The following is a 12,832-nucleotide window of genomic DNA, read 5'->3' on the forward strand; positions in this document are numbered from 1 at the left end:
AAATGGAGGAAATTACTAAGATCAAGAATATAAATCAAAAGGATTTCAAAATGTTGCTTCCAAATTTCACACCACATCATACTAATAGATATAATTTTCAGAGAACAAACTGATTAACTGTTTATTAATTTTATACATTATTTGCATCGACACCTGATGCTTCTGAAATCTGATTCATTGAGATTCTAACGAGACAATGAGTCTAAAATACATTGCTCTCAAATATTTATCCAGTGTTGGCAGTTTTGTTCATTGTAAAAGATTATGTGTTTTACTGCGAAACAAAATAATTCAAATTGCTAAGAAATGTTTCCAAATTTATTATATCTTCGAATATACAAGACTAGTGGTAGTTATAAGTTGAGATTAATTCAATTTGTTATGTTTTCTCAATATTTTGATAATTTTGTTTGTTGCTGTTTTCGATATTGAATTAGAAACTTGATATTCAAGATATAGATACTTTTATAGTCATACGATATTAATATAGATTACTGTATGACTCGATATCCAATATTATAATAAAATGATATAATGATATAATGTATTGAGGGCGCAATTCGCGTATGAATGAATAATAATAATAATGTATATTTATCCTTCAAACCACATATTTACATCGAAATACATTCGGAATAGGACCTGTCACCAGAAAAAAATTACAAAAAAAGCAAATAAGAAAATAAATTAAAAAGAATCCCCAAAATACTCTTTGAGAGTGTAAAAGCTTTCCTTCAACAAATACTCTTCCACTGATCTATTTAACAAACGATTATTCCTTACCTGTTTGATTTCAACAGGTAATGCTTTATACAGTTTAATACCCATGTACCTGGGTGATTTCTTATAACTAGTCAATTTGTGTTTTGGTATTGCTAAATAGTATAAGTAGTAATATTTTCTTATAACTTAACCTACGACAGCAAACTAACAGCAATGTTTTTTTCAGGACAACAATGCGGGATCCATCATGTGGATGACAGCCAGTGAAGCTAGTAGTTTAACATTAGAAGAAGTAGGGGATAGGCTCAGCGTCGATATACACAAAGGTCTTAATTGGCAAGAGGCAAACAGAAGAAGACAATTTTCGGGGTATGTTTGAAAGAAGAATTCTTAGAAGTTGTTTTTATTCTTGTACCGGAATCTCTTTTGAAATACGTACCGGGTTTTTCACCATAATTTGACCCCCCCTTTAACTTTGTTACTAAAAGAGGTACAAAAAAATGTTTTCTACAAAAGTTTCACAAAATCGACTAGTGTTTTCGAAAATGATTTCACAAAACGAAAAATATACAGGGTGGGCAACATATTGATAGCAATTTAATTTTTTTAAATGGAACACCCTCTATATTTTTCTATATTTGACTAGCTCTTTTTCCCCGGATTTCGAATATATAACATATGTTTGGTCTATCTCTCTTATTCTGAGTACCACAGAGTTTCAAATTTTCAAGAACCACCTGGCATGCTTAGTAATCAGTTTTCAAGCGGTAGGCTGCGATAACTCAAAATGCTTTTTTTTTAGTTATATTGTTGGCAACGATATGATAAACGTTTTTCACTCTAAATTGGAATTGGATGATTTGGATGCAACTCCATATATTCTCCCCTTGTAGCTAGCTTTCTTATTTTTATTGTTCTTCACATAAAGTGAAAATATTTCAAATTTTTCCGCTTTCTGTGTATGAAACGTATATCGTTGCCAACGAGATGTCTCAAAAAAGAGCATTTTGAATTATCACAGCCTTCCACTTGAAAACTGACTACTTAGCTTACCAGGTGGTTCTTAAAATTTGAAACTCTGTGGTTCTCAGAATAAGAGAAATAGACCAAACATAAGTTATATATTCGAAATCAGGGGAAAAAGAGCTAGTCAAATATAGAAAAATATACAGGGTGTTCCATTTGAAAAAATGAAGTTGCAATCAATATGTTGCCCACTCTGTATATTTTTTGTTTTGTGAAATCATTTTTGAAAACACTAGTCGATTTCGTGAAACTTTTGTAGAAAACATTTTTTTGTACCTCTTTTCGTAACAAAGTTAAAGGGGGGGGGGGTCAAATTATGGTGAAAAACCCGGTACATCTGAATATTTCCAAATGATTTGGGGGCAAAATTTCCTTATCTGAGGAGAAATTTCGAATACTCATATCTTATTAGTTTGGAATATGATTTTATGATGATTACCTATTGAACAAGCAAGAAAAATGGCAAAGTCTTCACTCAAGAAGGAGGAAGCATCCTCTTCAATGATTTGACTGAAGAAGACAGTTCAGTAGCTTAATACTGAGTCCGTTAAAAATAAATATAAACACTTACTACTTTCCACAGATTTCAATTATTTCCGACAATTGTTTCGCCTTCTGAGCGGCTTCATCAAGGTTACATTGCAAAGTGTGTAGTAAGTGTTTATATTTATTTTTTACCAAATCAATATGAATTTCCACCAAGTAAGGACTGAATCAATTAAATAATACTGAGTCCACTTTGAACACTAAATATTTCATATTCAGTCTTGAGATATAGGAATTTGATTTTCGTTTTGTGTTATATAGGAGCGAACAAAAAAGTGAAAAATAAGTGTCTCAATTCCAATAGAAATTACAGCACTTTATATGGTAACGTTGTTGAACGAGTAATTAATGTTTTGAAGCTCTTAGAGTTAATTTATTTCGATACACTGAATCAAAATTGTACATAATTTCCAAGTCAATTGTATTGATGAATTCAGTCATCATTTTTTAACTGATTTCCAGAGACATCAATACAATGAAAAATCATTCATCATATTGATGAATTGTTTTCATTGTAACAAGGAACAACTTCCATTAAACCAATAACCAATGAAATCTTCATTATTTTCATTATTAAAATGTGATATTGATGAACAGGGATTCATAATATCAATGAAGAGGAGTATATGTTGAGCAATGGATTTCATTGTATCGATAAAAAATGAAAAAGTATATTGTATCAATGGAATCAAGTTGATGATTGTCTTTCTTTAACACGACGAAAACATTTTTTTCAGTGTACTGAAACTATTCAAAGTGCTGTAATTTCTCTCAAAATTCAAGGATTCTCTTCCACAGGGTGTTCTGAATAAACGCTTCCGAAGCTTCAAGCTACAATTCAAAAAAAGAATTGCTAAAATCGGTCGAAGGGTTAAAAAAAAAGAACAACAAACTTCGTTAAGATTTTGTCCGTTCCCTTAATTTTTCTGGTGTGTATATTTTCGTACCAAATTCAATGCGAATGCTAGTAGTAAAAGTAGTATGGCATCTGACATACGAATTTATTTATTTAATTTTTGTATTCCACATATTCTGACAAAATTTCCAAGGAGCTATATTTTTTTTTATACTTCCAAAGATAATAATCATTACTCTCCATGGTATATCTCAACTGAATAATGATGAATTTAAAATTTTCATGAGTAATCTATTTCCTTTGTTTCTACAAATATTAATTTGTTTAAACAGATGAAAATGTTTCTAATCTCCATGATAATTGAATAATATTATCGCATGCTTGCATTATTTGTTTCGATGAATTTCTATCTGCATTCGTCAAACAAATGATTTCACAGAAGTTCCCTATAATAATTGCTACAAGATAAACTTATCTGACTTCAAATCATAGATGACTTAGTTTGGTTATTCATTTCATAATATAGCGGTTAGAATTCGCTGTAGTAATGATTGTTGCATTAAATTTAAACTTTGAAACTATATTCAAGGAAAATCATCTGATAGCAATCTTGATTCTAGATTATCAGAAAAAACTGAAAATTCGCTGTCAAATTATTTTCTCATTGAAATTGTTTGTTGTTGATTTTCTGAATGAGAGAAAAGACAACGAATTTTCAGTTTATACAGGTTTAATAGAGGGACAAAAAACCTTTGAAATGATATATCACTCTAGCCCCATGTCAATGAAAGAATAGGAGAGGGAGGATGAATTTCATAGCTAAGTTGAACTCCCTAAAAACACAAATTGCGTGATAAAATTGAACTTTTGATTACACTACATTTTCTGGCTTACTTGCCGGGGTGAGGGTCCCGTATACAGGGTGGCCACTTTTTCAATGGGATTGTATTGGTAACTTTTAAACCATAAGAGTTAGAAGGTCGGTCAAATGGAGAAAAAGTTGCATGCATAGAAGCATTATCAAGCAGTTCAAACAAATCGAGATTATCAGGGCCGGTTATTGAGATATCATAAGAAAAGTAAATTCTGTCATTTTGATTTTTCTTTTTTTTCCACTTCATTTCAAATATTATCAAAAAATGTTACAGGAATTTTTTATTCGACAGTAAATTGTTCTCAATTTGACGTAATCAGATTTCGTATCCAACGTTTCGTGCTCTCTGGGCCACCCTCAACCTCATTTTTTTCAATACGGACCTGTATATTTTATGACACTTTTCGAAATAACTTTTAACGCTGAATTCAACGATATATCATACAATGTCATTCAAAGTTGATTTTCAGGTGATTTTGACCCTTATCCAAATTTCTTTGGGTCGGATCTGTATTACATTTAGGTACTTTTAGTTTAATTAACAACATGCAATACATTTCGATGAGAAAATCAACATTTCGAACACTTACTTCATTCATTTTCATTTACTTTCGAATAATCATTCGATTTTTCTTTCATTAAATGATAATTCATTCAATTATTATGAATTGAAATATGTAAATAATTATTACTTGTTTCTTGATTTGATTCTGATATGTTCCATTTAGTTCAAGATGAGTAAGTTGATTTTATCATCGAAATGTATTGCATGTTGTTAATTAAACTAAAGGTACCTAAATGTAATACAGATCCGACCCAAAGAAATTTGGATAAGGGTCAAAATCACCTGAAAATCAACTTTGAATGACATTGTATGATATATCGTTGAATTCAGCGTTAAAAGTTATTTCGAAAAGTGTCATAAAATATACAGGTCCGTATTGAAAAAAATGAGGTTGAGGGTGGCCCAGAGAGCACGAAACGTTGGATACGAAATCTGATTACGTCAAATTGAGAACAATTTACTGTCGAATAAAAAATTCCTGTAACATTTTTTGATAATATTTGAAATAAAGTGGAAAAAAAAGAAAAATCAAAATGACAGAATTTACTTTTCTTATGATATCTCAATAACCGGCCCTGATAATCTCGATTTGTTTGAACTGCTTGATAATGCTTCTATGCATGCAACTTTTTCTCCATTTGAGCGACCTTCCAACTCTTATGGTTTAAAAGTTACCAATACAATCCCATTGTGGCCACTCTGTATAGATCTAAATATCATAACACAGCTATTAATTGAAATATATGGTAGATAAGACTAATCTGGATATATAATTTTTTTTTTATTATCCTTGCCGAAGAAGGAGTATTATCATGGATTTTCAAAAATGAAATGTTTTAAATAATAATTAATTTCGAGATATGATATTCAGGTTTAATATTTATTCAAATTTCTGGAATGATATGAAATAACCCATATGTTTTTTAAACAGTAGTTTCTGTTGGTAGCTATTTCTATAAAAGATTTTTTCAGGTACAACGAATTCACAGTCAAAGACGAGGAACCACCATGGAAAAAGTACTTAGAACAATTCCAGAACCCACTGATATTATTATTATTAGCATCAGCATTAGTGTCAGTTTTCATGAAACAATTCGACGATGCAATAAGTATCACAGTAGCTATAGTCATTGTCGTCACAGTAGCTTTCGTTCAAGAATATAGATCGGAGAAATCACTACAAGAACTTACAAAATTAGTTCCTCCTTCATGTCATTGGTGAGTATGCATTTGATGAAAGTAATTTGCCTTTCATATATTCTATTTTTTATTCAAGTAGTTGAATACATGCCTAAGTAGGAAATTCTCAGTCCCATTTTGAAATACAGGGTGATAAAGTTTGCTACACATCTTCAAAATACATTAAGATAAATTTTCTGATGCATAAATACTTGTATTTTTAGTGATATTCCCATATGGAAGAGTTTTTTTTCCTAGTTGTATAGTGTCATATATCCACTGTATAAAGGATATCCAATTTTTTTACAATGATTTAACATAAGATACACAACCTTCTGTTAACAATAACGGATACTCTCTATTTAATATTCACATTCTTTAGGTGTTCTTATTTGTTTTTTCATTATATACTTGAATTTTTTGGACATTTGAACATCTGCATAAATTTCAATATGAATGATACACTGGAGATACATGGTAAAAATTACATTAATATTTACATGGTCATAAAAACTTTCAAATTACCGCAATTCAATTGCCTTCCGGTATTCATAAAATTATTATTTCCAATATGATTCATACGATTGATAATTAGGTGCCAAAAAACAGTTATGTGACAATATTAGGAATTTATGATAATACTTTTGTTTAATTGAATAAGTTCATGTGAAATATTTGATTAGTATTAGAGTTACTGCTAAGCAAACATGGAAAGTATATGTGTACATGTACCACAATGTTTGGCTGATATTTGAACAAATCACATATACATATACTCCTCTGAAAAATCATTGGATCATTTGAAAATCTACTGAAGTCAATATTTTTCTAACCAAGCCTGCGGTGAACAATGTTAAGTGTCTGAAGTATAAAAAAACTATATAGTGATGTTTATGTTTTGATTTTTTCTATCTTGGCTCTGTTAGCCTTTATGCCCGCCACTCACGAAGCGTTTTTTCGAGCGTTTGGTAGCAAGCGTCGAAGAGATTCCAGTCAGACAGCTCGGGACACGGCCGTACGACTGTAAATCAGAGTATGAACTTGACTGTCCGACTGGAATCTCTTCGACGCTTGCTACCAAACGCTCGAAAAAACGCTTCGTGAGTGGCGGGCATTAGAGCTTGTGTGAATTGTAGAACCGGTTGTTTTTTGTAGGATTTGTTACTGTACCCTATTACCATTTCAGACACATCATTGTTGAACAAGGAATAGTTGGACGATTCTTTGCAACAAAAAAATTTTTTTTTCCTTCGCCTTCATCCCTGAAACGTTAATATAAAACTACATAATATTATTCAGTGCTCTTACGAAGCTTTAAAATAGAGGATGACTACCTCGGTAGTACAGTGGACTGAGAAGTTGGCTGTGGTGCCGAAGGTACCGGGTTCGAATCCTGGCTAGGTCATGGATGTTGTGTATGTCTGGTGGAGGTTTATGAGTTTGATATAGTAAAATATGAAATGTTCGCTGTGTAGATGGCCTTAGTAGCCAAGCACATATAAAGGAAAAAAAAAAAAAATAGAGGATGCTAAATGAGTACCACAAAGTTAAATGATGCAAAGCTCAAGTTTTTTTTTACAATATTAATTGATGATTGAATCGAAATGTTTTGATAGAATCAATTAATGAAGGGTGTATTTTCAGTTTGAGAGAAGGCACACCTGATTCATTCTTAGCTAGAGAATTGGTACCTGGAGATGTAGTCATTCTAAATGTTGGAGATAGGGTACCAGCAGATGTTAGGCTTTGTGAAGCAACAGATCTGAATATAGATGAAAGTAGTTTCACTGGAGAAACTGAACCAGCTCGAAAGAACACAGGACCAGTATTGAGGCCCAACGGTGCACATTCCTCTAATACCAACATTGCATTCATGGGCACCCTTGTGAGATGTGGACATGGCAAGGTAGTAAAAACATTTTTTATGCCCCTTCTTTTTTGAGTAACTAAAGTTTGATCCTTTACAGGGAATCGTTGTTAGTACTGGATCAAATAGTGAATTTGGATCTGTATTCAAAATGATGTTGGAGGAAGAAGCGCCCAAAACACCTCTTCAAAAGTCCATGGATAATTTAGGAACTCAACTATCAATGTATTCATTTGCTATAATTGGACTTATTATGTTCATTGGTTGGATGCAAGGAAAACAACTTATGGAAATGTTCACCATTGGGGTCAGTTTGGCTGTTGCTGCAATTCCAGAAGGTAACATTGATTTTATGATGGATAATATAGATCCAAAATTTCACAAAGAATTATGGAAAAACAAATTAAAGATCAGTTGAATACTGATAACATTTATCCATTGAGACATTTTCGAATTAAGGAGGGGTACAGTTATGAGACAAAATTACAAAATTTTTAGTTTCTAAATTACGGCATAAGTGACATTGTCAGTATAGATTAATGTTCTTACTGAATGATTCAGGTCTTAGGTTTTCGGATTCACGCAAAGCCAGATCTTTTATATTTTTTAATGTTTTGAAATAATCTATGAGAATGGATCCATTTGTTATATGCTTAATTCTGCACAGAACTTTAGTTTTTGCACTTTTTGCTATCGGTATCAAATCAAACATCAAGCTGAATCAAAATGATGAACAGTTTTTGAAAAACAAAGCCTGGCTTTCGAAAGAATTTGGGACTTTCGGATTCTGATATTATTTTTCCGTGTTGATTGTGATTAAATAGTTGAATATTGGTTAAAAAAGAGCTATTAATGTTTCAAATCCAATATTTTTTGTTTGAATAATTCACATCAGTTCACCAATCTTCCTCAAGTCTATGGTGGAGGTTCATCAGATAAAGAGCCGCCCAGCTGATCATTTGATTATCATTTGCATTGAAATGTGTTATATTTTATTGGTCGACAGTTGGCAACTATATTTCTATGGGGAAGGTAAAATTTTACTTCTATTATTGCAGGTTTACCAATTGTGGTGACAGTAACTTTGGCTCTGGGCGTAATGAGAATGGCAAAAAGAAATGCGATTGTCAAAAAATTACCAACAGTCGAAACTTTAGGTTGTGTTAATGTGATCTGCTCTGACAAAACTGGAACAATAACTCGAAATGAAATGACAGTTACTGTTCTTGTGACATCCGATGGTTATATAGCTGAACTTACTGGAGCTGGTTACAATGATCATGGACAAGTTTTATTACATAAATGTGATTATCCTGATAGAGCAAGAGAAAGTGTACATCAACTTTTGGAGGTGAGCGCGACATCAAATTTTATTTTCAGATGAGAAAGAGGGAAAAAATTATTACAAATTTTGTATTTATAAAAAACTCTTTGTTTCTGTTTCAAATATCTGCTGAAATTGCAGGTAGGAGCAGTTTGTAACAATGCCATCATTCAAAACGAGTCATTGCTAGGAACACCAACAGAGGGAGCTCTTTTGTCTGCTGCAATGAAACATGGGATGTACAACATTGGTGAAACTTACATTAGGCTTCAAGAGTTCCCCTTCAGCTCAGAACAGAAAATAATGGCAGTACAGTGTATTTCGAAATATGATAGCGATAAGAAAGAAGTTTGTTTTGCAAAGGGTGCAATCGAAAAAGTTTTAGCTAAATGTAATCGTTATAGTATTAATGGACGGTACGAAACTTTGACACCAAAAAAAGAACAAGAATTTATGGGAGAGGCTGTGGAAATAGGAAAGAAGGGCTTGAGAGTTTTGGCGATGGCTAAGGGAGATAGTTTTCAAGACATGGTTTATCTAGGCTTAGTTGGAATCTGTGATCCACCTAGACCCCTGGTTAGGGAAGCAATTACAATACTCAGCCAGTCTGAGGTTCAAGTTAAGATGGTAACTGGAGATGCAGTTGATACAGCAGTTGCAGTCGGTAAGTTGAAATCAATTGATTTCTCTACTGAACACAAAGTAATTCGAATTCTTAGAGCTCTGTTGAAATCTATTGAAATCTTTGTATCCAGAAGATATGTTATTAGTTTATTATAAATTCATTAAGTAAAGTGTTACATGATCTTCAAGTACAAATATTTGCTTTTAATTTACTTCCTACTCTTCAATAATTCTCAATACTAACAATCAATAATTGAGTTAATATACTCAATATACTCAAGGGTGAGTGCTACAAAACTACCCACTTTCACTATTCATAGTCCTGATGGAGTTGCAACCTTCTCCAGGGGGTTGCTAGTAGAGAAAAGCTTTGTATCCCCGATCATGTCCCCCTATCATCAAAAATCAACTTGTCTGCGTGTTTTCACAAATTCTGATTCGTTGTTGAGTTATTGAGGGTGGACACTTTTAAATGAGACACCCTGTATATACAAAATCAAATAATCGAGCTTTCTTATTTCTCTATCAATCCATTTATTTCCATTTGCTCATGATAACTGAAATAGGATACAAATAAATAATAGTCTTGATAATATAAAACTAAGAGGAAAGCAAAATAACTATATGAAATTGATTTCTTTTAGCACAATCCATTGGTCTGGACACATTACCTTCACAAGTTTTATCAGGGGAACAATTAGATTTATTATCGGAGACTGAAATGGACGCTATCGTTCCTAGAGCAACAGTATTCTATAGAGTATCACCTAAAAATAAGTTATCCATTGTGAAAAGTTTACAAAGAACCGGTCATATTGTTGGAATGACAGGTGACGGGGTTAACGATGGAGTGGCCCTCAAGAAAGCAGATATCGGCATTGCTATGGGAAAAAACGGCACTGATGTTTGCAAGGAAGCTGCAGATATGATCTTGGTAGATGATGATTTTTACACTATCATGTAAGTTGACAGTTTAAGAATTCGAACTTTTTTTTCAATCTTTGATATTTTTCAGTGCTGCTATAGAGGAAGGCAAAAGTATATTCTATAATATAAGAAATTTCGTGAGATTTCAGCTTTCTACATCAATAGCAGCTCTATCACTGATTGCCCTTGCTACTATGATGGGTATTCCTAATCCTCTTAATGCTATGCAAGTAAGTTTGTAGATTTATTACAACTTAGTGACATTAGAAGTGTAACACCTAGAAGGAATTATTGCTTGAGTTGATTTTTGGGGATGATCTTGCATTGCATTGCGAATGAAATTATAACATTTGCAAGAAATTCTGTTAACACCTAATCAAGGAAAAAATATATACAATATTTTGCTGAGTACACTCTGGCAGTGGATTCCCATCATTTTCATATGATCTGTGGAACTTAGGGTAGTGACCATGGAAAAATATTAATTATTACTGTTTCTCATAAACAATATCAAGATTAAAGATTATTTTTGAACATATTTATATTCAACTCTATTAATAATCAGTTCCCTTAAACCAACTTACTGACATAAATCTAAGAAATCAAATATATTTTGTGATGAATACCCAATGATAGAATGTCTACATCTTGACTATAGTTTGCATTTATACGCCAAAATTTATATTTCTTCTTGGCGTTGGATGTCTAATGTCACCCAGTGTTAAGCATTTATTCAAAGATAAATGAAAGTACTAACTCAATTCTATTCAAGATATTGTGGATAAATATTATTATGGATGGTCCTCCAGCACAAAGTTTAGGGGTTGAACCGGTAGAAAAAGATGTTGTTAAGCAGAAACCGAGGGATACCAAGGAGCCAATGATTACAAAGAAGCTTATTATCAATGTTTTATTATCAGCTCTTTTCATTATTGGTGGAACTTTATGGGTGTTCAAAAGAGAGGTAGGTAGTCAGTGTAGTCTGAAGATTTCAAGCATTCAGTTTTACTTTCTGTTTCAGATGAGTTCTCAGGGAATAACCGCCAGAGATACCACAATGACATTCACTTGTTTTGTCTTTTTTGATATGTGGAATGCTCTGTCTTGTAGATCTCAAACGAAAAGTGTCTTTCAAATTGGACTTTTTTCGAACAAGATGTTTTTAGTTGCTGTCACATTATCTGTTATTGGACAGCTTTTGGTGGTCTATTTTCCACCGTTACAGAAAATTTTCCAGACGGAGGCACTGACACTTTTAGGTAAGAATATCTAGTTAGTAGCAGGGAAAGGAGAGAAGAAAAAGTTGTATCAATGAGGGTATGGTTCGTATATCACCATGGTTACTATGTTTAGTGAGTTGGTGGCTGTATAAATCAAATTCCTCAAAGACCGGTGACTATTTCCTTAAACTTCGGTGAGTTATCTGTCACCAGAGCAACCATACTTTTATTTTGGTTAGGTTCGGTAACCACGCCCGCTCCGGTTGACAGTTGTCATTTTAATTTTCAATTTATTGTTTATGAATATTTTCCATGACATCTAACACAGAAAATAGTATATTGTGCAACAAGTGGGGAAAGTCCAACTTTTCTCGCGAGTGCCGCAAACACACGAGCGAGAAAAGGACTTTCTCCACATGTTGCACACTATACTTTCCTACAACTGCACAAATTTCAATAATTCAACTAATGGACTTGATTCAAATCACAATGACCTTCGTTGACACTATGTGCTAATTTATTGCGTTTCCATAGAAACGACTCAAAAGCCCAATTTCATTGGTCTACCAAGCGAGGTGTGGGCAAAGTGCCGTGGGGAATAATATTTCCCACAGTATGAGCAATACATAGTTTTGAAATTGAGTAAGCTATGAAGAATACGCTACTTTCCATAGCAGTTGTAGGTAAACTTCATTCTTTTAATCATGAAACAAATGCCCTTCAGAGCCATTAAGAACTATTAGTTATTTACAAATTAAAAGAGATCAACCATTTATAACCTCCAAAATTCTGTCAATGAAAAATTGACAAGTGTCAAGCGGTCCGTAAATACGAACCAGATTACCTGAATCATTGAAAACCACTAGTAACCGCTCTTTAATTCTCGGCGATATACGGACCATACCCTAAGAGTGGAAAATTGAGGGTTGTGTATAAATTCTTTAACACGCTTGTTCCAGAGGAACTTTTTTTTTGCTTGCTGTTATTTTGCTCACAAATGCCTGTTATTTTCGAATTTTCACACGAGAAAAGTTATAATTGGTTTCAATTCACTAGGAATAATTAAACCTGTGTTTTAAATCAAAAATTTTTAAATAATTT

General features: G+C 32.7%; 1 protein-coding gene across 4 annotated transcripts in view; it reads left to right on the forward strand.

Annotated features, from left to right (window-relative positions):
* LOC123673991 (calcium-transporting ATPase type 2C member 1) overlaps positions 1–12,832 on the forward strand; it is a 41,242-nt gene that overhangs the window by 23,283 nt on the left and 5,127 nt on the right. For all 4 annotated transcript variants that reach the window (XM_045608790.1, XM_045608789.1, XM_045608791.1 and 1 more), the window contains exons 2-11: positions 950–1,092; positions 5,563–5,808; positions 7,414–7,675; positions 7,737–7,974; positions 8,695–8,987; positions 9,102–9,624; positions 10,229–10,544; positions 10,600–10,741; positions 11,284–11,475; positions 11,533–11,770. In XM_045608790.1, the coding sequence (XP_045464746.1) occupies positions 950–1,092; positions 5,563–5,808; positions 7,414–7,675; positions 7,737–7,974; positions 8,695–8,987; positions 9,102–9,624; positions 10,229–10,544; positions 10,600–10,741; positions 11,284–11,475; positions 11,533–11,770 (2,593 nt within the window). The remainder of the gene's footprint in view (positions 1–949; positions 1,093–5,562; positions 5,809–7,413; positions 7,676–7,736; positions 7,975–8,694; positions 8,988–9,101; positions 9,625–10,228; positions 10,545–10,599; positions 10,742–11,283; positions 11,476–11,532; positions 11,771–12,832) is intronic.

The sequence above is a fragment of the Harmonia axyridis genome, chromosome 2, assembly GCF_914767665.1.
Source record: "Harmonia axyridis chromosome 2, icHarAxyr1.1, whole genome shotgun sequence".
Lineage (NCBI taxonomy): Eukaryota > Metazoa > Arthropoda > Insecta > Coleoptera > Coccinellidae > Harmonia > Harmonia axyridis.